The sequence below is a fragment of the Epinephelus fuscoguttatus genome, linkage group LG13, assembly GCF_011397635.1.
Source record: "Epinephelus fuscoguttatus linkage group LG13, E.fuscoguttatus.final_Chr_v1".
Classification (NCBI taxonomy): domain Eukaryota; kingdom Metazoa; phylum Chordata; class Actinopteri; order Perciformes; family Serranidae; genus Epinephelus; species Epinephelus fuscoguttatus.
Window position 1 is genome coordinate 5,374,985 of NC_064764.1, and position 27,317 is coordinate 5,402,301.

The 27,317-nt window shown below is 40.8% G+C and overlaps 1 protein-coding gene across 1 annotated transcript in view; it reads right to left on the reverse strand.

The window, feature by feature from the left end:
• Positions 1–595: 595 nt before the first annotated feature.
• clasp1a (cytoplasmic linker associated protein 1a) overlaps positions 596–27,317 on the reverse strand; it is a 139,819-nt gene continuing 113,097 nt past the window's right edge. Inside the window, exons 26-41 of the mRNA XM_049594919.1 lie at positions 25,084–25,107; positions 24,205–24,449; positions 22,761–22,824; positions 22,298–22,461; positions 21,880–21,958; positions 21,626–21,769; positions 16,228–16,377; positions 15,929–16,035; positions 13,362–13,509; positions 11,811–12,057; positions 10,228–10,284; positions 8,256–8,449; positions 7,905–8,033; positions 5,893–6,099; positions 5,320–5,436; positions 596–3,479 (exon numbers count right to left, since the gene is read on the reverse strand). Coding sequence (XP_049450876.1) covers positions 3,393–3,479; positions 5,320–5,436; positions 5,893–6,099; positions 7,905–8,033; positions 8,256–8,449; positions 10,228–10,284; positions 11,811–12,057; positions 13,362–13,509; positions 15,929–16,035; positions 16,228–16,377; positions 21,626–21,769; positions 21,880–21,958; positions 22,298–22,461; positions 22,761–22,824; positions 24,205–24,449; positions 25,084–25,107 — 2,163 coding nt within the window. The 3' untranslated portion in view covers positions 596–3,392. The remainder of the gene's footprint in view (positions 3,480–5,319; positions 5,437–5,892; positions 6,100–7,904; positions 8,034–8,255; positions 8,450–10,227; positions 10,285–11,810; positions 12,058–13,361; positions 13,510–15,928; positions 16,036–16,227; positions 16,378–21,625; positions 21,770–21,879; positions 21,959–22,297; positions 22,462–22,760; positions 22,825–24,204; positions 24,450–25,083; positions 25,108–27,317) is intronic.

The window sequence follows — 27,317 nt, forward strand, 5'->3', positions numbered from 1 at the left end:
ATGACATGGAAGCAATGACCATTATTTTTACAGTCTATGGTTCCAACCCATGATAGCGGGATGGCATTGCCCCTGGTAGCCCTTGCGAGTAAGCTGCTTCATTTTCATTTTGAGTCGCACTACCCCCTCAGCACTGTTAACTATGTTAGCACCACTAGATTTGCTGTCACTGATAACGGTGCTAACCATGCTAAAAGAACTAACAGTAATACATACTACAGGTAACAATATTAAAAGGTGTTTTACGTAACAGGGCAGGACCTGAAAGAAAACAGAAGGATGGGCACAATGTTTCTACAGCAATGCCACTGGGTTGCGATGGCACTACCAGCAGTGAGCGACCCCACTAGCTAGCTTCAAACTGAGCCAGGTCATGCGCAGTGCAACTGAGGAGTAGGAAAATTAACCCACAGACCAACATGCGTAACCAGTCAAAAGTAGTCTTGGTGGTTAACTAATTAATGGTTAACTTTCCCCAGTCTTAGACCATGGGAATAGCATGTATGAATTTTGAAAATGGGTGTAGGCCCCCTTTAAATTTAGATAAGATTAAACTACATGTCGTGACGAATAACCAAAAGATTTTCAGTTCAGATCAGTTCTTAGTCTGTTTATTTCTAGAGCAAACAATTTCTTTACATTGTTGCAAACCTATCACAGGTGGAAGTTAACAAAAGAAACCCTTCTGTACAGTTTAATCATGAGAGAACAAAATAAAATAAGATCAAATAAAATATATAAATACAGGTATACATGACTGATTGAGACAAAAGAAAGACAGTGTACTGTAGAACATGCATAGTGAACAGTTTGCAAGGAATACCATGTAGTCTGTTTCTAGGACCAGTAATGTGATAACATATGCTAGTGGCCGGTAGTTTGCTGATTGATGAACTTTCCCCCTCACACCATGTGTAGATTTGTTTTAATTGGCTGAAAAACAACACGAGGCTGATTAACGGTCTGAACCTGTTGAGGGAATTCAGGAGAAAGAAAAGTCAGGTAGAGTGCAGACAGGCATGTTACAGAGTGTACAGGGCTGCATGTTGCTGAAGTCAGTTTCAGTACCAATACTTAAAAAGCTAATTATAACACATATTAAGTCTGTACATTCATTTACTTAAATAACCACAACTCTCAGTGGATTCCCTGAATGAAAACACTACTCAACGAAAAGTCCAAGAGTCCAAAATTGTCCATCCAAGGACTCAGGCTGTCCCCAGGTGATATCAGAAATACTTCCATTTCCTTATTATTATGAGTCATTTGCCAGGATTTAGCAAATGAGATAACGGAATTTAAAAGGCATGAGACTGATCTCTTCCTACAGTAGATTAATTGTACCACGGTCATCTAAATCATATCCAGCAATAAAAAAATCTGATCAAACAGGGGAGACTTTTCAAAATCAGGGATCCATGGCTGGAGTCATATCTCTTAGGGCTAAACGTCGGGAACCCAACAACTTAAAGAGAGATCTCAGTGCAAGATCCAAAATTTTAAAGCTTCTTGATACCTCAAATCTAACACTTGGAAAAAAAAAGCAAAAAAACAAAACAAAACAAAAAAATCCCAACAATAAATCACAGCCGTGTCCAGAGGTATAATTTCTCAGTACCTCGCCTGGATACTTCTACCAGCTTAAATCTCCATTTTGTACCTTTTACATATGTGTGTGACTAATGTGACTACCTCTTCTGCTGAAACATTAAATCAGAGATGAGTAATCAGGTGATGTCACAAGTGCACTTTAACAGCCAAAAACCTGGGCCCTTCAAAACAGCAAGTTGGCATGTGCTGCAGGATACATGCAAGCTATTTTTGCTAACGTGCAAAAAAGTGATAGTCAACCTGTTCACTTTTCTTTTTTTTTTCTCCATTGACATAATGTAAAACCTTGCGAAGCAGTGGTCAAAAAGTGTATGTACAAAATACCTTTAATTGTGGATTTATTGCAGAAGCTGTGGTTACGTGAAGGGGAACCGAAGGAGATCAGAGGAAACAACAAATACTGTATTTGCATCGTCACAGGTCAAGAACACTGCCGCGGGTCTGTTTTCCTGCTGATTCACATTGTTTTTTTTTTTTTGTTTTGTTTTTTTTATCAGAGCCAAGAGTTACAGTGCTGTACATCCCATCCACTCTCTGCAGTCCCAATCGACTAACATTAGTGTGCGAAGTGAATAAGGCCTGGTAATGTCTTTCTGACTGTCTGGGATTGCTTGGATCTCTCCTGACTCCAAGCAGGAAAAATGTGGAATATTTACAAAGGACTTCCTCTTCAAACAGAGTCACTCTACTGAGCAGCAACCTCAGAGTTTTACAGGTAAGATGCCACAGACTGGCAACCAACAGGCAACCATTTCTGAAAGTATGTTTAAAAACAAACAAACAAACAACAAAAACAGTTTTTGAACTTAATGCAGAAAGTTGAGTGAGAAAATGCAGGCAACACAATTGAACTTTTCATATTTTTCTACTGTCTGCTGATTGTTAATTTCAAGACAAATTCAACTTTATTGTGCAGTCTACCACCGATTTCTTCTTCCGTACCTGAAAATAAAAATCTGCACAAAATTTTAAGGATTGTCAATTCTGTCGCTGAAAATGTATCTTTTGGCACCTTGTTACCTTCTTAAATGTAACAGTTGTTTTCGTAAGGGGGGATTCAATTGATTAAGCCACTTTTAGTTACAGATTAGCATAAAAAAGACAACAATCGATGCATGGACTTCTGCGAGCCACAATCATGATCAATAAACTTAAAACATGAACTAAAAATTCTCATACAGTACTTCCTTTTTTCTGTCACTTTGTTCCTTTACACATTTCTTTTTTTTCCTAACAATATTTGGTTTTATGCTTCCCAAACCACAATTCAACCCAAAACCTATGAGCTTGTTACCATCACTGGGCCAGCCAAATGACATATCATCCCAAACTGTACTCAATCTGACAGAAATTTCTCCCTCTGATCATGAATACTTCACGCCATCATGTACGAACTCTTTAATCTACCAAATCTGAGGGCTTAAGGAGAAACACGCAAAGATAAAAGGCGGTGTGGAGGTCGTGGGAACCGAGGAGGAACAGAAAGTGCATTTCCTAGATCCAAAAACTCAGAATGTGTTGATTTCCTCCCCACTGGTTTAAACCCAATCCACAGTTACATTCATAAGTTTCTAGAGCAAAAGGTGGGGAGGAGGAACTGAATGACAATGGTTGCTGACAGGATCTCCTTTAAAATGGAGAAAAGCGTGGTGGTGCTCAAGTTGTGATGTGGAGGAGGAGGGGAAGCTCAGAGACGGAGAAGTCTGAAAGAAGCACAGCTTTGCCCTGGAAATCCTCCAACAGCGCCCATCCACAGGGTTTTCAAATGAAACCTCCCTCCATTAACTGTGAGAGGAGACGTCTGAGGAGCTGCTGCTATTGCTGTTGGTCGTCTGGGCTCGCTTGATGTACAGGTTCAGTAACTTCATCTGCAAACAACAAAGACAAGATATGTTGATCTTTTCCTAAGCACAGTGCCATTACATATTTGAAGGAGTATCACATCTGACATCCCTTTCAGGTATTAATATACTTCTTTAGGAGCCCTTCATTTTGAAGAAGCAAGACTTCTTGATCATGTTGTTTGAAACTCAATGCCAAAAGGTAAAAATGTAAGTCAGTGGTACCCAAACGGGTGTGGTGTCATGACATTATTTTGATGGCCCACTATTCCTTATCCCCAGTAGTCCAAACAATGTCCTATCTGACCAAATGTCTCACCTTCTGTTTCTGAGATATGACGTTGAATAATGTCAGTACAGTAAAGCGTTTTTGCAGAACATTATGATGTCACAGTGAGGCTGACCTTTGACTTTTTGGATATAAAATGTTATCACACCATCATTATATCCTATTAAACATCTGTGTGAAAATTTGTTATAATTAGTGAATGAATTTCTGTGTCAAAGCCAAAAACATGTTTTTTGAGGACACAGTGACCTTAAGCTTTGAGCTTTGAGCTCGAGATCTACAGTAAGTAACGGTGTGCTGCAAATATGTTACAGTGACAGTTAACTGCTACAAGAAAAATGAAAATAGAAAAGCACAACTAAAACTAATTAATTAGGGAGAACTGCAATGTAAGTCACAAGCAATTGTTTTCATTAATAATGACTAAGGGTGCCTTCAACGCTGCATGCTTATAATTAGCACAAGTATCAGATATTTAGTAATGATCAGCACTGTCTATGGCACCTCCTCAGCAGAGGAGTTAAGTCAATTGTTAAGCCTTTTTTACACAGAGATCATGCCGTAAGTCCTTCCTTCATGCTGCCTTTGCATTTATTTTTACACAGATCCAAACAACGGTGGGATCATCTACTCTTGTGTGTGATTTGACATAGCATGCCAACAATGTGGAAGCAAACCAGCGCGATGTGTAACACAGTGTTGGCCACTAGTGTGAAATTTAACATGAGTCGGCAGTGCCTCATAAACAATAACAATGGCATTAACTTGTCAGTTACAATCATTTACTGTCCCTGTTATATGGATTAGCTACTAACTGCTATCAGCTACTTTTTAAATCTCCCATGGTAGGTTGCATGCATAATATGTCGTCAAAATATCACACCCGTGCCACCCATGGTCCAATCCTGCTGGCTGTCCCTTTTCAGTGCTGTTACTTCTCCCTGATACCAGCTTAAAGGTGAGACAACTCTGCCCCTCATTCTGCCATTGCACCCTTTATACAGAATAACAAGGTGGCATAATAGTGTAAAATTCTCGCCTTGAAGAGGCAGTGTAAAAAGGGCTATTGACTGTATGTTCAGTTGGATAGTTTTGAATATGTACATTCCTAAATCAGTAAAAATTTTCCTTTACATCCTGGCTGGACCTCACAACATGTAATGAGAGGAAAAAGTTGCTTTCTTCTGGGATTATTTGGATCCAGTCAAAGTTATTGTAACTATATCTCAAGGTACAACTTGAGAATGTGACGGTGCTTCCTCAGGTACGCTCAGTCGATAACCAGCTGTCCAAATTATAAAAGGGGAGGGTCCTTCCATTCAGGTGAACCTGACCCTCAGATCTCAACCCTTACATAACCCAAGGACACATGCTGTAGTGAAAGTAGGGCAAATATGACCCCGTGCTTTATAATTGGACAACCGGTTAAAACCTGCTGAGAAATAACAACATGGGAAGACGATAAGGCTCTGCATCTGTTCAAGAGATGTTGGTAAAATTGTGTGTGTGTGTGTGTGTGTGTGTGTGTGTGTGTGTGTGTTTAAATGTGTTCCTGCAAAGCATTGGCACAGTCATTACCTTGCTGCCCGTGAGCTGTGCCAGGTGGGGTTTGAGATCTTCGCCAATCACAGAATAGATAGCCACCAGACAGAACACGCTGGCCTTGCGAACGCTGCTCTCTGTGTTGTCATAGCCCTGTGGAGAAACAAAGCGGCGTCAGGCACCACACGTGCACACGCATACACACAAATGAGGGGTCAGCAGGAACATGGGAGGAGTCGCACAGAGTGCAGAGTACACGCAAACATTTCCAGGGACAAATAAGGCAAATAGTGCCCAGTGTCCAAATATGAACATTGACCAAATATGCCTTTTTGGAGTTGACAAGGATGTTTCTGCTCTGCTGTCCCCAAAACGCTCTGGCTTTCATGTTATTTGACCATACAAATTAGGAATTAGGTTTATTTCATTCCTTTTTATTGAATGAGTGTGACTGAAAGAAAGATAGAGATATTTTTTGAACAATTAACAGAATTAAATCAAAACTAATGTAATCCATAAAAACGTGTAAATATAACAATCCACATTTATCTTTCCTTCAAAACTCTTGCTGTGTCTTAAATGCAATAAGCAGTTAGTTCAGATGCAGACCTGTAGGAGTCCGGGGATGATGTCAGGCAGCAGCTGCAGTAAGGAGTCCTTGGCGATGCGTTCAATGACTTTGGTTTGCATCTTGATGGCAGCTAGGTTGATTGGGTAGTCGGCTGTCTGCACAATAGGGCACAGCACCTTAATGCACTGCTCTGGGTGAATGGAGCCGGCCAGGGTGGATGCTGCCTCCTCAGCTGCACGCACCACCTAAAAGCACATGAACAAATACTACACATTAATATCAGTAATGCTGAAAAAAGAGAATTATGTATCAGTTTTTGTATTGTACCACTGGGTAGAAACTGGTGCCTTACAGGGATATTAGCAAGTAGGCATCTTCCATCACAGATATCTCCTTGTATAAAACTTTAACAGACCTAAATATCTAAAGACTTTCTCTGCTGGAAAATCCCACATCTGCAGAATAGAGTATTCTGTAATAACTCACTTTTTTATCAAAAGTATTGAGAACCCTTGGAAGAATATTTCTTTATTCTGTATGGTGTATTTTTGATGGTTAAGTTTAATTTTTTGAGCCATGATTTTACATCCCACACTGTGGATGATTATTGATCAGGAGGTTTCATCAAAGGGTAGTCTCAGTGTTTATTTTGTGTATTCTATGTTCAATGTGTTATCAACATTTGATCTTTGTTTGCCCACTCTCTGTGCCCACTGACCGCCTGGCAGGAGGGTTACCTGAGTTATCCTGCGTCACCCCCAAGCTTTCGCCTTTGTTTAATTTAGTTAAAGGTCAAATGCAGAGGTTATTTTTTTTCTATCAATAACCAGATTGTCTGAATGACGAGGGCACTAGAGAGCCCTTTAAAACTAAATATTATTCACTGTTTGAACTCTAGGCTTGCCATATGTTGGCATGTGCATAGTGCTACACACACTATGAAATGTTTTAAAATATGTATTTTTTTAGACAGTTTGAAAGTTCAACCATCCTTAGCATGGAAACACAATTATTGGTGGTTTATGATGTTGTAGAGGAAAATGTAAGTTTACATCTCAGTACCATCAAAAAGAATGTGACCAAGTAGAACTGTGTTAGAGAGGCTGTGATCCCCTCTTTTTAAAGCTGCACAAATACATATCAGTCCCTCCAAGATTTCATGATATTGCAATCACAACAAATTCAGTCAATCCTTGTGAATTCTGTGCAACCTTGCAATTTTGTCCAATCATCACAACTTTCCCACATATTGGACCATTTAAAACAGGTCAAATCTCTTTTCATTGTAGAACTGCAAATTGATTCACTTCAGCCCACACACACAGTGACAGGGCTAACTGTTACTATCACAAAGCTAACGTTACCCAACAGTTACTAACAGGACTAACAGCAGAGTCAAGCCATTTCGGTGCAAAATTAATGGCTCGGTGTTGGATGTTAACTGCTGCTGTGGGGCTTGTGCCTAAGCGGCAAAATATGACGAGTAATGATGAGATCCGGTTGTGCTGTGCTAACCGGGCGTAGAGACAAGGAGCAGAGCCTCTCACAGGGATAGTACTTCAGCGCTGCATCGAACAGCAGCCACATTGCTGCCAACCACCCCCACACCATCACAAATAGATTCTTATTCTGCGGGAAATATTCATAATAATACGTTCAGAATCTGAGACAGCATCACAACTATTTTTTGCAATTTTCACTTGCCCCCACAACTTCAATGAGGATCCCAAAAACAGCCCGTGAAGTCCTGGAGGGACTGATATATATATATTTTTTAATATTAACAATGGATCAAATGCATAATCTGAAAGGGGTCACAGTATTTCCCTCAGGGTATGATGAAGACCAAAACAGAACTAAAAGGAGATTGAATATCGGACTTGGATTCATCAGGTTGACACAAATACTGACATTGCTCTGTATCTGCTGGATGTATAAAACAAGGAACAGTTTACTTAAACATTAAATAGAAATAATATGTCAGTTTTGCAATTTCAGGTTGTTAATGCAGGTTTATCTGTTGTCCAGTGGTTATGTGGGAGCTGTGTACCTCCTTGTGGGAGTCTTTGTGAGCCTCCAGGGTCTTCATGATGGTTAGCTCAGCGTAGTTTTTGAAGCGGGCCGGCTGGTTCCTCAGAATTTCTTTGAGCACACGCAGGGCCAGGGCTCGGATGGTGTGCTGGGGGAAACATGGCATGGGCAATTACTTAAAAGTAAAAAAAAATATCCTTACCGGAGATCCACAGGTGTGTACATTTACTGAATTTCGAGTGTGATTCAAACTGATGCCTGGTAAACTCAGTGGCACTCAACATCCTCCGCACACAAATATTCACATAGTTTTACTGTATGACAATTAGTAAACCTCTGTAGTTACATGCAGAACCATCAAATAACATACATCTTTATCACCCAGTGTCTCCAGCAGAAGGAGGAGGATGGTTTTAAAGTGCTCATCCCACACAGCCAGGCTGTCTTCTCGTGTGATCTTCAGCAGATCCACCAAGGCGCCTTTACGCTCCTCAGAACGCTCATTGTGATTGGACAATTCCTTGAGCAGGTCGGCTACCATGTCTGAGTGGTCCTGACCGACTGCTTGCCAAAGAGAGGATGACAGTAATTAGTTACACATTAAATTGCACATCACAGATACAGCTACTAAAATCTTGACACAGCTAAAAAAACAAAAACAATCCAAACTTTAGTGTCATTTAAACCAGCATCAGCCTTTAATTAATTTATCAAGACTAGAAAGAAAAAAATGTAACCACTGCTGCGAGATAATTAGCATTCTCTCATTTTAAACTTTACTGTAAAACAAATCCTGTTTTTAAAATACATGTTTTCACTTGTTAGGAGAAACTTTCTCATTTAAGACTAATTATAAACTGTGATATGACATGTCAAGATGTCGCTGTGATACTGTGATGCGTTTGGTGTGGGAAATACATCTCTGAATGCATGGCCAAGTTAAAAGCTAGATAAGCAAGCGCCTGAAATCCTGGCACTATGGGCCTAAATGTTACATTTTAGAAATTTTTCAAAACGTGACCATTCAAAAATAGTTTTTGACATTTAAGGGTAGACAGTGGAAGGATGGGTATAAAACCTAATTCAAATGTGTATTTTATTTTGACAATAATTGTTCATGTCAGGTTTGACAAAATGTCCTTGTGCCCTTTATCACTGGTCTAGAGCTCTGATTTTCTGCCTGAGGCTGATTGGGCCTGACATCAGTCGCCTGGTACGGGTTGGGCTGAGCTGTAATTTCACATCATTCTCCCCAGCTTGAATCGGGTTGGGGTCACGCTAATTTAGCGGTGCATTGTTTTTTTGTTTTGTTTTTTAAATGAAACTGGCAGTTCTCACACAGCAGGAGTTTTAATGGACTGAATCAAGAGGGAAAGGGGGAGAAAAAGGGAGGGACTTCAACTGAGAGAGGAAAAGTGATGGAGAAATATAGTGGAGAACTGGGGGTGAGACAAAGAACATATGAGGAGAGGGACAGAAATGAGAGGGAGGGGCTACAAGGAGATTTGGTTGGTAGTGGGAGAGATGTGCGTAACATGCAGCGGAGAGAGGGGATCATTATCTGTGTGTGCACTGCCATGGACTGTCGTGCACACTGGTTGCACGAGGGGCGCAGCCTGCTCTACCAAACCTCTTAACTGCACGAGACAACAGACTACTGAAGTAACAGAAGAAAGAGCACAAGATGAAGTGGTGTGAGGAAAACCGTCAGCCCTTAGCCCTTGTGATAAATGTTTTAATATTACTAACATATAATAAACAAAACGGAATATATTCTTTCTCATAAAAATGTAGGTATTTATTCAGGCTTGGGCCAAAAACTGCTGCCGTGGGTTGGGGTCGGGACTAGCTTGGACAGAATTTATGCAGGTTATGTGGTCAGGCTTGATTTTTTGGCCCAATCAGAGCTCCACACTCGTTTATAGGTGTTAGTGTTATTAAGCTAATGTCATGTATTGTGTTCTGCGGCTGCTCGTGTCTGCAAGAGATATACAATTGATGAGAATATAATGTATTTCAATACTGTATGCCATATGCTGGACTGCTGAAGCAGTATTAGACATACTAACACAACCATCCAAACTTTCAGTTCATTCCAGAGCACAACCATCACAACCATCAGTACAAGCATCAAGCTGCCAGCTAGTTGTGCATCAAAAGCAGGACAAGTTAGTGAACACACAGGTATTAGGTGGAGTTAGAAGACCATGATAAGATGTAATGGGAATTGAAAGAGCTGATTGCAAACACACACAAAGGGTGAGTGGAGTGAATGTACAGTCAGTAAATCAGTCACACAGTCATAAAGTCCGTCAGTCAGTTTCTCAGACAGTCATGTTTACCAGGAGCAAAGACCTTGGGGAGCGTCATCTTGTTTTCACCACTTTCCTGACGTCGGCCTGGAGAGGATGAGGGGAGGTGGGGGTAGGGGAGGGATGAAGGTGGAGATGGGGAGGTGAGGGACATGGGGGGGGGGGGGGGGGGGGGGGGCAGGAGGGTGCAGAGCAAAGGATGTGATGACGACAACATCAACTGACACACAAACTGCAGCTCCTCTGTTGCAACACAAGTCAAACTCACACACACCTTTGTTTGTGGTAAACAAGTTTCACCTCTTTGTCTCAACAATTAGCCAACTAACCAAGCGAGTCAGAGCTGGCTACAAATAATTATTACACTTTTGGTGGTTGAGGTCATTTCTTCTTTCAGGTCTCAACACAGCCTAACAGCAGTAACCTTACAGAGTGTCTTCCTTTTTGTTGTCAAAACAACACGACATATTACACAATGGGGGAATGGTGGACAACAGATAGGTTGGCAGGATGATAAAGAAGAAGTCAAGACTGCTGGCTGGTAAATCTTTTCCACAGATGCATGAGGTGAGCACAACTCCTCATTCCAATGACATTTTTTCACCATTATTATCAGAACTATGAAAGGCATAAAACAGCAACAAACTAGAATTAATGCCTTGTGGTTGTTTGCCTCCACAGACTAGTGAAGTTGTTACAGTTACATCCATGCCTGCGAATATATAGATGCCTCCTCCTGCTCCCGCCCCCTGGCCGAAGATCTATACGACCAAATGTCTCCCCTTCTGTTCCTGAGATATGATGGTGAGTAATGGCTAGAGAAATGTTTTAGGCAGAACATTATGATGTCACAGTTAAGTTCAACTTTGACTTTTGGATATAAAATATCATCACTTCACCATTTTATCCTATTAGACATTTGTGTTAAATTTTGTTATAATTACATATGAATTCTTGAGTGATGGCCAAAAACATATTTTGTGAGGTCACAGTGACCTTTGACCACCAAGTTCTAATCAGTTCATTCTTGAGTCCAAGTGGACGTTTGTGCCAAATTTGGGGAAACTCCCTCAAGGTGTTCTTGAGATATCGCATTAATGACAATAAGGTGGATGCAAGGTCAGTGTGACCTTTCAATTCATTGTTGAGTCTGAGTGGACATTTGTGCCAAATTTGAAAAAAATTCCCACAAGGCATTCTTAAGACATCGTGTTCACAAGAATGGGATATACATACGTAAGCAATGACAGACATCCTGAAAAACATAATGCCTTCAGCCACAGCTATCGCCAGTGTGGAGGCATAAAAATTACATTCTCATCAAAATGAAACACACACATTAATAAAATGTCTTTTTTTTCTTCACTTATGTGTCTCAGAAACCTCAACAGTATGAAACACTGTGACCCTTGTTGTAAACATATACTGAATAATTCTTATCGAAACACTTTAGTGGTACATGGGAAGACTTTTCAATAGAGAATGTAACAACATATCTTAGTGTTGTGTGCTTCAATATCAAACATACAAATTTTGTTTCATGCAAGAAGTCTGCTGCAATAATGACCTCTTCAAACACCACCCTTAACTGCTTAATTATCACATGAACTCACAGTCGCGGAACTGCTCCACGTCATCATCAAAGACGGCCTCCTTCAGGGCGCTCTTGTCATATGTGCAGATGGTTTCTCCGTAACCATAGGGAGCGAACTCACGGCTCCGTGGCCCAGAGAACGATCGAGGTGATGGCGTGTTTAGTAGCGAGGTCTTGTTGTCTAAGGCGGTGCGACCCCCTTCCACCACGTCTAAGCCAAGGCGGGCGTCAGAGCCGGGAGAGGACGCTACACCCTCTCTTCCTGCCTGTAAGACAGGAGGGTAGGTGGGAGGAGGGAGAATATGAGACAGGATTATCAAAATTGTTTGTCCTTGGGAGCACCTGCAGTGCTCAAATCACTTGATTTGCTATTACACAACAGGAGCTCTGTGCTGAGACTGCTGCTTGAGAAACTCCATACAGAAGCCCAGTACCAGCTGTCGACCTCCCAGTGATTCCCCTACCTCTCTCCTACCTGTATCCCGCTGGCCTGACTCCAAACTTCTAATATGGATTTAGTAACTGCAGCAAAGATTGTGATGTTTCAGCAGTCTCACTTAGCCAAAAAGAATAAAAAAAAAAAATAAAACAGAACAGGCCAATCCAATATGATGAGCTCCTTTTTTTTATCCCATGCAGCTGCAACGCTTCAATGTTGGATTCATATTTCTCCATGTTTTTGTGTCTAAGTCACTAATGGGAAACATAATTTTTGATTATGGTCTAGTATTGACCAAGACTACCGCAGTGACTATAAAGGCCGCAATCTAACAATGCAGGGATACTTGCGCAGTCAATTTATGTACTCTCAAATCTCCTTTTTTTGCCACTGAGAGGCTCGGGTTGGTATTTCAAGTGTTTGACAGTATTGCGATAACATATAATGCAGTATATTGCGATTTGTTACCTTTTCAACTGCAAAATGAAGAAATATGTTGTTGACATCTTCTTCTATCTAATAAGATAACATTTTCAGTGTGTTCATGTCACTTAAATCATTTTTTGCAGCAACATGTGTCTAGTGGACTGAAAATGCAATTGATTTTATTTTTCTGGTAGGCTCCCAAAAGTTTAATTTGTGTTTGCAATATTACTGATTAATACCAGAGACAGCCCTGAAATCGCTGTCGCCAATCCCACAAGACTCCATTTAAATTAAAAGTAATTTTATCGTCGTAAAACATTCTTCATTCAAAGTCAATGGAATTACAATAAAAGTCACGGAAGCTGTCTTGGTTTGTCTTTCCACTGCTTCACTAACTCCGGTTGAGACAAACCCTTAATTCACCCACTTAGATATGAAATATGCTGACTCTATACATGCCAAAATTAGTTTATTTAAATGGAGTCTGGTGAAAAGGATCTAGCACTACATCCAAAAGGTCTATCTCTGTAGGGATCCTTACCATACTGTCCTTAGAGCTTATAATTACTCACTCACATTCTCTCACATTGCTGCCGGCTGCAGCACTCTCACTCAATACTGGAGCAGTTTCAAAAATTGTTGTTTCCATTATTCATTTAGACACAAAAATAGAATAGAGTCCAGATTGAAAAATACTAAACTTACAGCATCATCCCTCTTGCCCTCCTGTCTGATTGGCTCATTCAAGTCCTCCTGGCTCCGGTAGCTGAAGCTCTGGATGGCCTCAGTGACGCCTCGCAGCGAGCTGTAGATCTCTTCAGAGTTCATGTTTTCTGTGTCATACTCCATCATGCTACCACACACACAAACACAGAGAGAAATACACAGGAGATTTATATGAAATGTATGTCTGAAGAGGCAGGCTTTTGTGTTGCCAACATGCAAAGTGCTTAAATGTTGCTTTTGACATTCAAACTGGTTAGTTATTAGAAAGGGAAAGGTCAGGTGTAAGTAAACCTTCGTGTTATTGTATATTTTTAATTGGACAAACAACACAGCATTAACCAAACCTTAGAAGCAATGTAAAATAATCTTATCATTTGATTTGTGATGATGGAGTAATATGTATTCAGTCAGACATTGAAAGATATGCTCAACTGTTTTTTGAAAAAGAAATTTTGAAATAGGAAAAGGATCAGGGTCTGGCTTCTTTGATGGAATAATTGCCTTTGTGTCTTAGCCCACCTCATTACCTGGGTGAGTATGCTCTGCGCAGGACCCTTAGGGAGGGGGCAGCAGGGGTGGAGTGGGGTGGAGGAGGAGGAGGAGGGGCAGGGGGATGCTTTGACAGTCCGTCGACACCCCAACCCCATAACCGACTGTTGCCACAGTGCAGCCGGGAGGGAAGGATGGACAGACAGGAGTGAGAGAGTGGGGCAAGGCGGATGGAAATCAAGAACAAGTGGAGACCACAAGACGAGACAAGAGAAAGGAGGAGAAAGAGAAACACGAGTGTGCAGGAGGAGAAAGAGAAAAGACAAAAAGAAACTAGTCTGAGCTTTAAGGTTAAATGAAAGTGTTAATTTAAAGAAGAGATTTGAAAAGTAGCAGAATCCCACAAAGTCAGCTTAAACTAAATTTTTTCCCCATCACGAGTGAGGGGCCATTTTTCACGTTTTAGCCAGAATGATCTCAACATGAAGTGCACTTCAGGTTCAAATAAAGTTATTACCAGGAAAATCAGTAGCTCCTTTACAAGTGTTTATGGGTTTCTGCTTGCAGGTAAAAAGACTGTACAGTGCCTCAGGTGAATGAGCTGCTCAGTCAGATAGAATTGAACTGTATTTTAGGGAACTGCTATAATCAGTCACTGGCTGTATTAGGTCTTTTCAGATGTAAAGCAATTCACGCATCAAGTAAATCCTTTTTAATGAAAGGCGAGTGGGCAGATATGAAGGCACAGGCAACAAGCAGGCACAAACCAGGGCTATTTAAATTAGTCTGGGACATGCCCTATGACCCCATGGGAGATATGGGGTATTACACAATGCTGATATACAATACAACATTTTCAAATAAAAAGCATTTGTTTATGGTCCTTAAGTAAGGGCCTTTTTTAATAATTGCAGTGTTATGATTCTCAACCATGTATTTTTTGTAGTATAGGCTAAAATATATTCCGACTCAAGGCTGACTGTGGACGCCTCAGTGAAATGAATCAATCCTCCCCATGTTCTACGATAGTTCCCCAGCTATTGAGCAGTTTAGCAGGTGCAGATCAGATTTAACTGTGAAAGTACACTGTGCACTTCTCCTTTTTTTAACCGCCTTGGGGCAATCCCTTGAAAAAGTCATGTGCTCTTTTCACGCACATGCTCGCTCACAGCCAGAATGGAACTGTCTTGAACTGTTTACTACCCATCACACAGTGCAAATCGATGGACAAGAGACTGATCCTCATCCTTTGTGAAATCCCTGAAATATGCAACTGTTTTCTAAACAGTTATCGTGACAGTAAAGGAGGGCTTGTGCATGGCAGAGCAGCAGAAAAAGACTGGATGCATCAGGAAACATTATCTATCATTTTAACTTAAGTTGGGCTATGTTACAAACGTGCTAATTTAATTAACTTTAGCTATAAACAATAACAGCCTGTGGCTGGCATCAGAGACTGGGATGCCACTGTGTGTCAACAAATTGATCTGTGATACGGGATATATGATAGCATAGCACTCCTGGTGTTGAGTCACAGAGTGCTTTCTGCCTGTCTATTCACATGCGAGCCAGCAGATTCAAGCGGGTAAGGAGGTGGAATATTGCTTACCATCTGAAAAGATCTTCCACTAGCACAGGAAAAAGTGAAAGGCAAAAATAAAAATCCTGCTTGTTCTCTGTTTTTTATTTTATGTTAGCCCTGATAAGGCCCTGTATAAGATAACATCAAAGAGCCTGATTATCACTTTATCACAGCACCAACTGTTTCAAAGGCAATAATATTTTATCAATCAGCTGAGTGCGTAAGAGGTGTTCTGTAAGTTGTATTTGATCTGTACAAGAAGAAAAGAAGGTTTGGCTTTTTATTTCTACCCAAACATACAGAGAGAAAGTTCTAACCACTCTGAGGAGCTCACAGTACCATGCTTCTACCAACCCGCCTGTTACGTTGTGTGTTAGTCTGACTACAAATGAGCGATCAGGACAGCAGTAGTATCCATATGGTTAAACCACAGCCATGCACTACTACAGGATGTGTGTTATAAATAATAGTTTACCTTGGAGACAGTCCTCCGTGGGAGCAGTTTGTTGGAGAGGTGAGGGGGCTGGTTCTGCTGGGGGTGTGGCGTGTTGGCGTCCGGCCGATGGTGTTGCTCGGAGACCCCTGGAACACAGTAAACAATGATGAAGTCTAAATGTGGCAACTCTGCTGTCTGATGGTCCTGCTGGTCTACAAACGTTTAGCATGGTGTTTACTACTGTATGGTCACCTTTTGAGGATTAGTGCACAGTTTTTCATCTGAGTTGGGCTTTTGTTTGAATGCCATCAAATACTACAGTGTTTCATTTGACTTACAACACTGCTGCTGGTATTGCTGGAGTTCTTCAGGTGGTTGTGTAGCAGTTTGGTGGCTCCATCTTGGAAGGTTTTGGGGAGAGCTCCTAGCAGCATGGTGAACTCTGGGGTGTTGAGCTCAAACAAAGCGATCAGCACCACCTGGGCCGCCTGGAGGTAGTGCAGTACAACAGGTTAGCATGGAGGACACAACAGCTTTGAGGGTCAGATGGTTTCCTTGGTTCCACAAGTACCCTGACCATGTATTTCCAACAGTAATTTCTTCACAGGGAGTCAGAGGAGCTGTACTGACATCTTAAATGATTACAAAACTCCAGATCATACAGGTTGTGACTGATTAATGACCTGCTGTAATATTTGCCGTTTTTGTGTCATTTGTAAAACCACAAGAGCCGGTTGCACCAACTGGTCCTGATTGTTAAGTCGGTCTTTGTGAAGGCCAGTCTTTGAAACAAACTTCAAGTTGGTTGCACCAACCAAACTTAAGCCTAGTGTTAACTACCTCTGGTCACAGCAATGCACGTTCATGTGAATTCCCAGCAACTACGGCCATTGCCCAGCAGCATATGCGTTGCTAGGATACACTGATAAATTCTATCGCTGTGTTACTAATCATCTTTCATTTGCAGCAACGTTATCATTGAGCATCATAGAACAAATCGTGAAAGTCTCTTGAGCTTGTGTTATCACAGACCTTATTTCAGGTATCTGACCAAAAAGCCATTCATAAAACCCATTGAATTGAGACAACAGAACTGGAAGTGCTAAAATGCAAAAGTAATTTCTGAATTTTAGGACTCATTCCTGGTGGACTCTGTTCTGCTGCTTAATGTGCTGCTACTGACTAACTAAAGAGCTATCTTTCTTGATACCGGACATTTTCAATTGTAAACGTTTGTTTGATCGCTCCTTCAACAAGCTGAGTTGAGGAAAAGACGAGGCTTTATGTTTGCATGTAAGAATTATGCCTGGTCTTAGCGAGAAGTAGGCTTAAGATGGTGCAATTGGCATAACTACATGTATGAGGTCGGAATTTGAGACCACCGAGTTGTTGGTGCAACCAGCCCCAAAAGACCAGTTTGATTCAAAGATTACAATTAATAAAGGTCAAAGCAATTCTGAAACCATGGAAACCACCTTTTTAGCCCCTCAGTGCACATTTCGGTAGACTTGCAGATGCCTGTTGAAAGAAACTGTTAAAAGGTGAGAGTTCAAAGCAGCATTCAGTGGAAAACTAATAGAGTAAAGCCTACAACTAGTCAAGGACACTGTTGATATATCAATGTTGCAACATGCAAGTGAGTACAGATCAAACTTCAGGAAAATAGTTGTTTGCTATTGTTGCTGGGGAACATACGTTTCACAGAACCAAGATGGTTTGGGTTATCAGAAGGCAGTACATACGGTATTATGACAGAAACTGCAACCAAAATTGCTCTGAAATGTTTTACTCTAGGAGACATATGAGGGATAACAATCCATTTTTGTGATACTGGTTATGGCAACTTCCTAACTCTTACCTGGTTTTGCTTGTTGTGTTTTTCTTACATGTACTGTATATCTATAGGTTCATGGCGGTGTCACTACTACATGCCTGAAAAAAAGTTTTCTTTCTTCTTGTTTCCTTTTTGGCATGGGTACATTTTGAGCTTGCCAATAGGGTTCCAATTATCTTTCAGGTGATGTAAGTATAATGTTGCTAACTCATACATAAGCCAGGTTGTTCTAGGGCATTTATTTATTTACATTTTGGTGAATCTGCTTCAGTAGCTACCATCAGTTCCTGGTTGCTGGATATACAGACAATAATCACCTTAATTTCTTTTGATGCTAAAGAGAAGTCTAAATTGAGAATTATGAGGCAGAATCTGAGGTTGTAATAAACATGAAACACATCATAGATGCTAGTGTTGCAGGGTCAACCCACAGCGGGTCCCGCAGGTTGACCCATGTGTCAGGCAGTTCGGGTCAGCTTGTTAGAAAATATTGTGGGTTTCAGGTGGGCAGGTTATAAAGGAGGAGACAAAGCAGTGCTCTGAGTAAGTTATCATAGTAACTTACAGAAACATTGTGCAATAATCTCTTCCCCTCTCCATCTTGCTCCCTTTCTTTTTCACACAGCAAACAGCTTTATCATCAGCGCTGCTGTGCTCAGGATTTTCTTTATCCAGTTTCTGACCAGAAAAGTCTGTTGAAGTCCGAGATATCTAAATATCTGGCAAAAATATTTCCCTCTGCAAATATGTAGGCCTAACACTGTGACTTAACAGCAAGCAAGTGCCTCTCTGTCCACAATGAATCCTTTAAATATGCACTTCTATAACGTCATATAAAAAAACCACCGTACGTATCAGCTGTGCACTTGAGATTAGACTTAGGGGGTTACCACTTAAACGATGCTAATATTTGTACTTTTCAAAACAGAAAATGTGATGGTCATTATCAGAAACTTTCAGCTCTGCAGGTTTTGCGGGTTTGGGTCAATGATTAACACATACGTTTACGGGTCAGGCATGGTGGACTGGCTCTCATAATGGGCTGGGTTGGTGCAGGTTTTAAAAAACATCACTAGAGGATAAAAAAGGAAGTGTAACCTGAAGCTAGATCTTCTGATTCCAGCAGTATGCATGTGATGCCGGCATGTTCTGGTTTGACTGAGTTATGACAAAATTAAATAATGTTTTAAAGATTGATTGACAAAAAATAAATCAATCTTTATATGCCTCAGGCTGGCAAACTCAAGTAGGATGAAACATGGAACACAGTCAGTGGCCAGTTTATTAGGCACACCTGTACAACCTATTGTAATTTAATACAACAGCTCTGCCATAAATTCTACATTTATGAAGTTTATAATGTTCAGTTTTTCACTGAATACAATTATTGAATGTTGCTTTGGACAAAAGCAAATGAATACATACATCATGTGATGTACTTATGTATATATTTTGAATTTTGTTACTTGGCACAATGCCCACAGATATAACTTAATTATATGCTTGAGCTCAACTAGTTTATATACATATTTTGAATTTCTCTTTTTGTACAAAAACAAAATGTTAACAACATGCAGGTATGCAGGTGGATGAGAGGTTAGGTGAGTCACAAACAAACAAAACGTGTTAGGCACACAGTAGTAACAAAACAGCATTCCTATCAATGTTGAGCAATAAGGTTGGCTCACAAGCCCATTCATACAAAGCAACAAGCATCTCCTGTCATTCCGACAAATACCAAGGTTAAACCAAAGTCTTTTGTGGTTGCACAACAAGCTCAATCTGTTTGGTGAGTGATCAATTTGCAAGGCACAGAGTGATTTTTTAGGTTGTTACAGCAAAAAACAGCTGGAGCGTAAATGGTAGAGGTGAGTGACAGATGCCACACTTGAGTTTTCATTGTCTTGAAAGATGTTGGTTAGGTACCGGGCAGGCGGGGCATTGCGTGCTTATCGTGTTGTGTTGTGATTGACTGTTGGAGTGGGCTCTACCTGCTTACACCTTTCTTCCTGGTTGCCCTCAGCAGACAGTAAGGCTGCAGTACTGGACCTGCCAGCTAGCTCCTCGCTCACCCAGTTTTGAAGGGTCTGGGGCACAGTGGCAAGGCAGAATGGGCATTACAGCATGACACAGGTCCTCCACCATCATACTTGGATGCAACACTGAACCAATCTTTCATAACAACCTAGCACAAACCAATACGGTGAGGATCAAACCTCCGGTAATGGATACTGGTACCCATGAAAACAAACTTAAGCGAGGGTTGCTTTCAGCGACAGACACAATAAGTATATCGTCTTTATCTTATTTGCAGCATGCCTGGACATGGGGCCCTGATTTGACACTGGGTGAGGATTTCATTTGGAAGAACAGCGGTGGAAAAACAAACAGGAGGGGACACAGAGGGAAAACATATGACGCGTGTCAGACAAGAGGAAGATAATGGGCCGTTGACCCAAGGCCATCCACACGGAGAGTGCCTATTATCAAAGTTTACAACTGTTGCTTAACAAACACCACAGGCTGAAGAATTCTAATGAGAAAAAAGTCTGGAGGTATACAAGATGTCACTGCCTGTCGAGTGTATCCTCTGATTAATTGTCAAGCAAAAAATTATCTTTTTGGAATAATGGACCTGCTCTATAAATAAATATTCTAAAATTAATTAACAATATACATCTCATTCACACTATGTTACGTAACTTCACACTAAACGTAAGTCTCAAAGCAATTAGTTTTGCAAATCTTTGTTTGCCCACTGGTAATGTTATTATACTTGTTTAGTATGGCATAAATTCCTTTGTAGATTATGGCCATTCTACACAAAAAACAAACAAAACAAATTATAGAGGGCAAAATGGCTTCGATGTGAGATCTAATGTGTCCTCTTTTCACTCATTATGGGCCCTAAATTTTACTGTTCAGAAATGTGACATTGCATCATAAGGATTATGTGTGCCGAATTACACCTTGTTTGAACCTAAAACTCAAAACAAAGGAGTAATTTGCACATCTATATCCAAACAGATGTGTAGGAGAGCAACAAGCACAACACAATTTGTTGAAAAACTCACGCACACTGTTTGACCTCCAAAAATAATGATTTTAATGCTGCGACGTTTCCATAACTAGAAGGGGAAGGTCTAGTTACCAAAATGTTACAACATTAAAATAATTATTTTTGCAAGTTGCAGGTTTTTCTACAAGTTGAACCTAAAACTACAATAATAGTTTACATTCTTTAGTCACTCTTAGGGAATCCAAGAAAGGCTGCACTTACAATTACTTTTTTAATGCCGTCTTCTCAAAATTCAGAGTTAAATTATTTCGCTTTTTCAAGATAACAAAATAACCAACCCGTTATCACCGCAACACAAAAAATAATTTCCTCTTGGAGGGCATCTGGGCAACTGCAGCAACTACTTTAAGATGAAAATCTCAGAGCAGGAGTACCCATTTTTGAACGCATCAGACTGTAACACCGATAAAAACTGCAATGTGTCTTTCTGCTAGAGATAGCAGTCAGATCAGTTCTTGTCATTTAAAAAGAGTCCTTGACAGTGATCTTGAAGGCTGAAATCAGCCTTTTGTTTTCTCCAGAATCAACATAAATTAAGTCATTATTCCAAGAAAACAAGCTTTGTTATCTCAAGATAATGAAATAATTAACTTCTTGAGATAAGGGCATTAAAAAATAAGTGCAAGCACGGACGTTATCAGCTTCTATACACTCCTATAATATAGATAAAAGAGGTAAATTTAAAAATGTGATGTACAGTTGTCTTGCTTAAAATAAGAAAATAAGAAAGACCTAAACATTACTCCGGAGGAAAAGGTTTTGGCTAATCAAAGAAATTTCCGCTGTAAATGGAGATATACAGGACAAACAAATCACGGCCTACCTTCCTGACATCAGAACTTTTGGGTTCAGTGGTCCAGGTGATGATGCGAGATACGGCCAGACGCGTCTCGCTGGAGTTGACAAAGTCAGTCGGGTCCATCTGCCGAGCCAGGGACTCAATGTACTTCAAAATGGCCACCTTAACCTAAAGGCAAAAAAATTTCTGTCACATCTTAAAAAAGTTGCATCAGTCATACTAACCAATCAATTTCATGTCGCCTACAAACAGAATCAGTCCTCCTGATTTTACTTTACCTTCAGATTAGGTGTCTGAGTCTGATCGACGATGAACCTCATCAGAATGTTGAACTGCTGGTCAAATGGGAAGGACTCCCTGACAAAGTTAAAGAAATAAGACATTTACTTTTTTCTGCTATTTCCATGACAACCTGTCAGTTTTAATTTGTACAGAAATATTACTTAGAGGTTGTGAGGCTCTTGCTATTGGTTGTTTTACTCTAAAAGTTAACCACACACTGAGTGACAAAGAAGCTCCAAAACAGGAATCATTCAGACAATTACTAATGTTTACATTCCACTACATGGTTAATGGAAAACTAATCTCAAATAATGTGATATTTCCTCATTATCCCTTGGAAATGCACAACAGCCACTAATCTTTGCTCGCCCCTCCCTGTAACCCGGACAGTCATGCGTGGCTTGCGTTTCAGACCTTGTAATATCCAGGGCCTTCTGGACTTTGGCCTGGACGGAGCCCAGCAGGTCTGCGCCCATCTTCTTCAGCAGCTGAGTGAGCAGGACAAACAGCCAGTCCTGCAAGTCCTCCCTGTGTACTGTGATGAAGTCCACCAGAGTTTCCAGGAACATGCTGAACACCTGAGAACATATGCACGGTTCAAACATTTCTCACACGACACTGCTTTATTTGACTTAAACAAGATCAAACTGCTCACGTTCAGATGGATGTGGGTTAATGTCTGTAGCAATACGGATAAAAAACACACTTACTCTCTGTTGTTAAATCCACAGCACGGCAGACCATGCAACAAAAGACATTCCATTAGTTTCAAGGGAGTCACAGCTCCATCATTTGTTGCTGTATTTTGAATACCATGCCTTTGCACTAAGTCATAATTAGTTGAAATGTTTCGGTAAGTACAAGTCATCCTCTTTACCTTGCTATGTGGATCTGCAAACATCCTTGTGAAGATCTCACAGAGTCTCTTCAGCTCCACACGGCTGCAGTAAACAAAAACAGAATGTAAGTAAAGCAGGGAAGAATTCGCCAAAATGCTTTATGTATTTCTCATGTTAAAAGGACAGACATAATTTTGCTAAAATCCAAGAATCGCTCTTCCAAAGCAGAGCTTGGTATTTACATTCTTTCATGTGTCTACAGATCTCGGGAGGTGCTATTGTTTACTCCTTCAAAAATCAAAGCTCAGATAATCATAAAGCCCTCAGCAGTTTAGCCCCTATAGTTCCAGCCTTTTACTAAATTAATACATGCTCTTACAAAGACTGTACAACAACAGAGACATCCACTCACTCTGATGTTATCCCTTCAGCATTGTTCAATAGCTCAGTTGACAATAGCTCTGTCCCACACTTGAGGTATTCAGCAATTAAGTGCTCGGTCAAGTGCCACCAGGTAATAGGCAAAAGTGTCTCACGTTGGGGAAAATGCCAACATAGTAGAGCTAATGCACACTTTTCGAAATGCATCCCATAATTTATCACGTCTTCTTTGCTACACTTGGCCAGTTGAAGTACATATAAAAATAGTGGATGTAGCAACAGTGACATCACCCATTGGTTTGTGCACTCCCACTTTGAGACCTCAAGTTCTGCATTTCACCTGTTGCCATTGGTTTTTGGAACCGGAAGTGACCATATTTGGGTGAGAGGGTGACGCTTTGGATGAACAAGGGGCGGCTCTGACTGAGAAGCTGAACACATCATAACCAGACAGCCTGTCACTCAAAGTGGCCCGCCCATAATTATGCATAACCCTTCCATGTTGGATTAATTTTTCAGCCTCAGAGGTTGTCAATTGGTTACAGGCATTTTGTCTTTGTGGCAATTATCTAAAGTATGTCAGACAAGTAGGCACTTGACAACTCACATGTTTGGATATTCGGACAAACCCATTATAGGTATTTTTCAGTGGGGAGTAAATTATCTGGGCAATCAGCCATTTATGTCAAAATTGTTCAAGTGCACACAGTATGTTTATGCCCTGCTCATGTTACGTGGAGTGGAAGGAAGTGATACTAAAGACCCTTTATTTGCAACTTACAGTCAAGGGACTCTCTTCTAATGCAACTAATTTTTGTATCTTGGCAATACTGAGAGAATCAACCCTGTGTGCTTTCATATCCTTGTGCCTTGACTCCTGTAAAGAGTAACAGGCAAAACTCCTGATTCTGTTGCTATCTAGAGATTGCTGCCTACTCTCTCTTATTGTACCATTCAGACCTATGACACATTAACATCTTCCTTGAAGCAGATGACACACAGTCTAAGCTCTTGGTCACACTTGAGTGAGCTGGGCAAAGCTCACATTTCCTGTCTGGCATGGTTTGACACCTTAGTCAAGATCCATGAACCCAATCCCACCTCAGTATTCTTTGGCTCTTGAGGAGATTCTGCAGGCCCAGCAGGCCCTCCTTCCTCTCTGACCAGTTGGAGCTGGCGCAGTGGTTCAGGACCTCCGCCACGTCCTCTGTCTGGCGCAGGTAATGAGGGATGCCTCCGTTCCTTGAGCCATATGAGCGCTCAGAGCAGGCACTGGAAGCATCGCTGTTGGCGTCATCATCAGAGTACATCCCTGGTGATTCGTACCTCCGCCTCAATGGCTTCCTCTGTGGGAGTAAAGAGAATGTGAAGAAAATGTAAGACAGGCTTTGAAGGAAAAGAGCTTAGGGAAATAAACTCAGTCTTGATGTAAAAGTCTAATTAAAAAAAGGTTGCCAGTTGCATCAGGGAGCCATGCAGTTTCCTGTACAGTTCTCTGGATGTTAATTTTAAGTTTAAGGGCAAACTGGATACATACCCAGTTGTGGTGCCTAATTCCTCAGTTGAAAGTTATACTGTTTTTTGTTGTTTCAAATCAAAAGCCAGTCAAGCAGTGCCATAAGTCAGCAAAAGGTCTTGATTACAAATGCAATGCAGTGGGGGACACTTCAAAGAGTAGAGCATATTTATCTCATGATCACATATGAATAATGCACCAAAACAATGAGGTTCAATAATATCACAAGGTGAAAAAAAAAAAAAAAAAAAAAGAAGCTGGGTGCAATACTGTAGATGCACACAACCGCAATGCGATGGACAAAAACATTCAAGGTAAAATTCAATCAAAAAGAAGAACAACAGGGGCTGGGGTAGAGGAGTGTCATGAGCCAATCTGATGAGTCAAGCTGCATTACTGTTTTCTCAACTTGATTAGTGCATGATGGCATAGATACACGAACAGTATGTAAAATGACCAACTACCTTATTCCTGGAGTCTCCTAATAGCTGAAATGGTAACAAACAACCAAGAAGGAAAGATGAGACAGGGGAGGTTTAAAGGGGAAACAAATAACAAGTACAGTTACTCTCAGTTAAGCTCATAATAAAGGAACACGCGGACATCTTGTTAATATTCATAGCCATTGTAATCTATTGTATGAGCATACATTTAGACTAAAAATTGAATATGCTTTGCTGACTCAGTTTCTATTCAGAGATTAAGTCCAGAAAACATCCACTCAAATTACCCAAGCGTGAAAGATATGTGTCAGACCAATAATACAAATTGTGGCTGGATGACACCTGTATGTCTCTGTGTCTTTTTAAAACTTAAAAGTCCAAATATTTGTAAAAGGTTTAAAAAAACATCCTGATTTTAGAAACATATGTCCCACTATCTCTGGCTTTGATATGCTATTTCAAAGCAACACTAAGGGTGTTTTCACACTTGTCCTGTTTTGTTCGGTTAAAACAAATTCTGGTCCATTTGTGTGGTTAGTGTGGTGTGTTTGGGCTGGTGTGAAAGCTGTCAATCAAACCCTGGTGTGGACCAAACAACTGGACCAAGACTGCTCGTAAAGGTGGGTGTTGGTGTGCTTCAACATGGACTCTGGTCCATGGTTTGTTTGTGGTGGGAAAGAAAACAAACCATGAAAAAGAAAAAAGCGATCTGCACACCAAAAGCTCCCGTATGCAATTTTTATTATGCGTGACATTTCGAGCGTGATGCTCTTCCTCAGACTGCTAATTATTACAATGGATTCGCCATCTTAAATACCCACAGTGCAAAGATTACATCACATGGTACATCTCCAATAGCAGGAGTACAATTCTGCCATATAAAATAAAATATAATGTTTAGTGGTACATGTTTTTGTACTTGATCATGTTCACGTAGGGCTGCAGCAACCTGACCCGTACACTGTATCTTCTGAACCTTATGCAGTGGGGTGTTCCAGCTCTATATGTATATAAAATCCTCAATATATTCTTCTACATAATATATTTTTCGACATATTATACATTTGTTTACGTAGTATATATATTTTATATACAGTACAGGCCAAAAGTTTGGACACACCTTCTCATTCAATGCGTTTTCTTTATTTTCATGACTATTTACATTGTAGATTCTCACTGAAGGCATCAAAACTATGAATGAACACATGTGGAGTTATGTACTTAACAAAAAAAGGTGAAATAACTGAAAACATGTTTTATATTCTAGTTTCTTCAAAATAGCCACCCTTTGCTCTGATTACTGCTTTGCACACTCTTGGCATTCTCTCCATGAGCTTCAAGAGGTAGTCACCTGAAATGGTTTCCACTTCACAGGTGTGCCTTATCAGGGTTAATTAGTGGAATTTCTTGCTTTATCAATGGGGTTGGGACCATCAGTTGTGTTGTGCAGAAGTCAGGTTAATACACAGCCGACAGCCCTATTGGACAACTGTTAAAATTCATATTATGGCAAGAGCCAATCAGCTAACTAAAGAAAAACGAGTGGCCATCATTACTTTAAGAAATGAAGGTCAGTCAGTCCGGAAAATTGCAAAAACTTTAAATGTGTCCCCAAGTGGAGTCGCAAAAACCATCAAGCACTACAACGAAACTGGCACACATGAGGACCGACCCAGGAGAGGAAGACCAAGAGTCACCTCTGCTTCTGAGGATAAGTTCACCCGAGTCACCAGCCTCAGAAATCGCAAGTTAACAGCAGCTCAGATCAGAGACCAGATGAATGCTACACAGAGTTCTAGCAGCAGAGCCATCTCTAGAACAACTGTTAAGAGGAGACTGCGCGAATCAGGCCTTCATGGTCAAATAGCTGCTAGGAAACCACTGCTAAGGAGAGGCAACAAGCAGAAGAGATTTGTTTGGGCCAAGAAACACAAGGAATGGACATTAGACCAGTGGAAATCTGTGCTTTGGTCTGATGAGTCCAAATTTGAGATCTTTGGTTCCAACCACCGTGTCTTTGTGAGACGCAGAAAAGGTGAACGGATGGATTCCACATGCCTGGTTCCCACTGTGAAGCATGGAGGAGGAGGTGTGATGGTGTGGGGGTGTTTTGCTGGTGACACTGTTGGGGATTTATTCAAAATTGAAGGCACACTGAACCAGCATGGCTACCACAGCATCCTGCAGCGACATGCCACCCCATCCGGTTTGCGTTTAGTTGGACGGTCATTTATTTTTCAACAGGACAATGACCC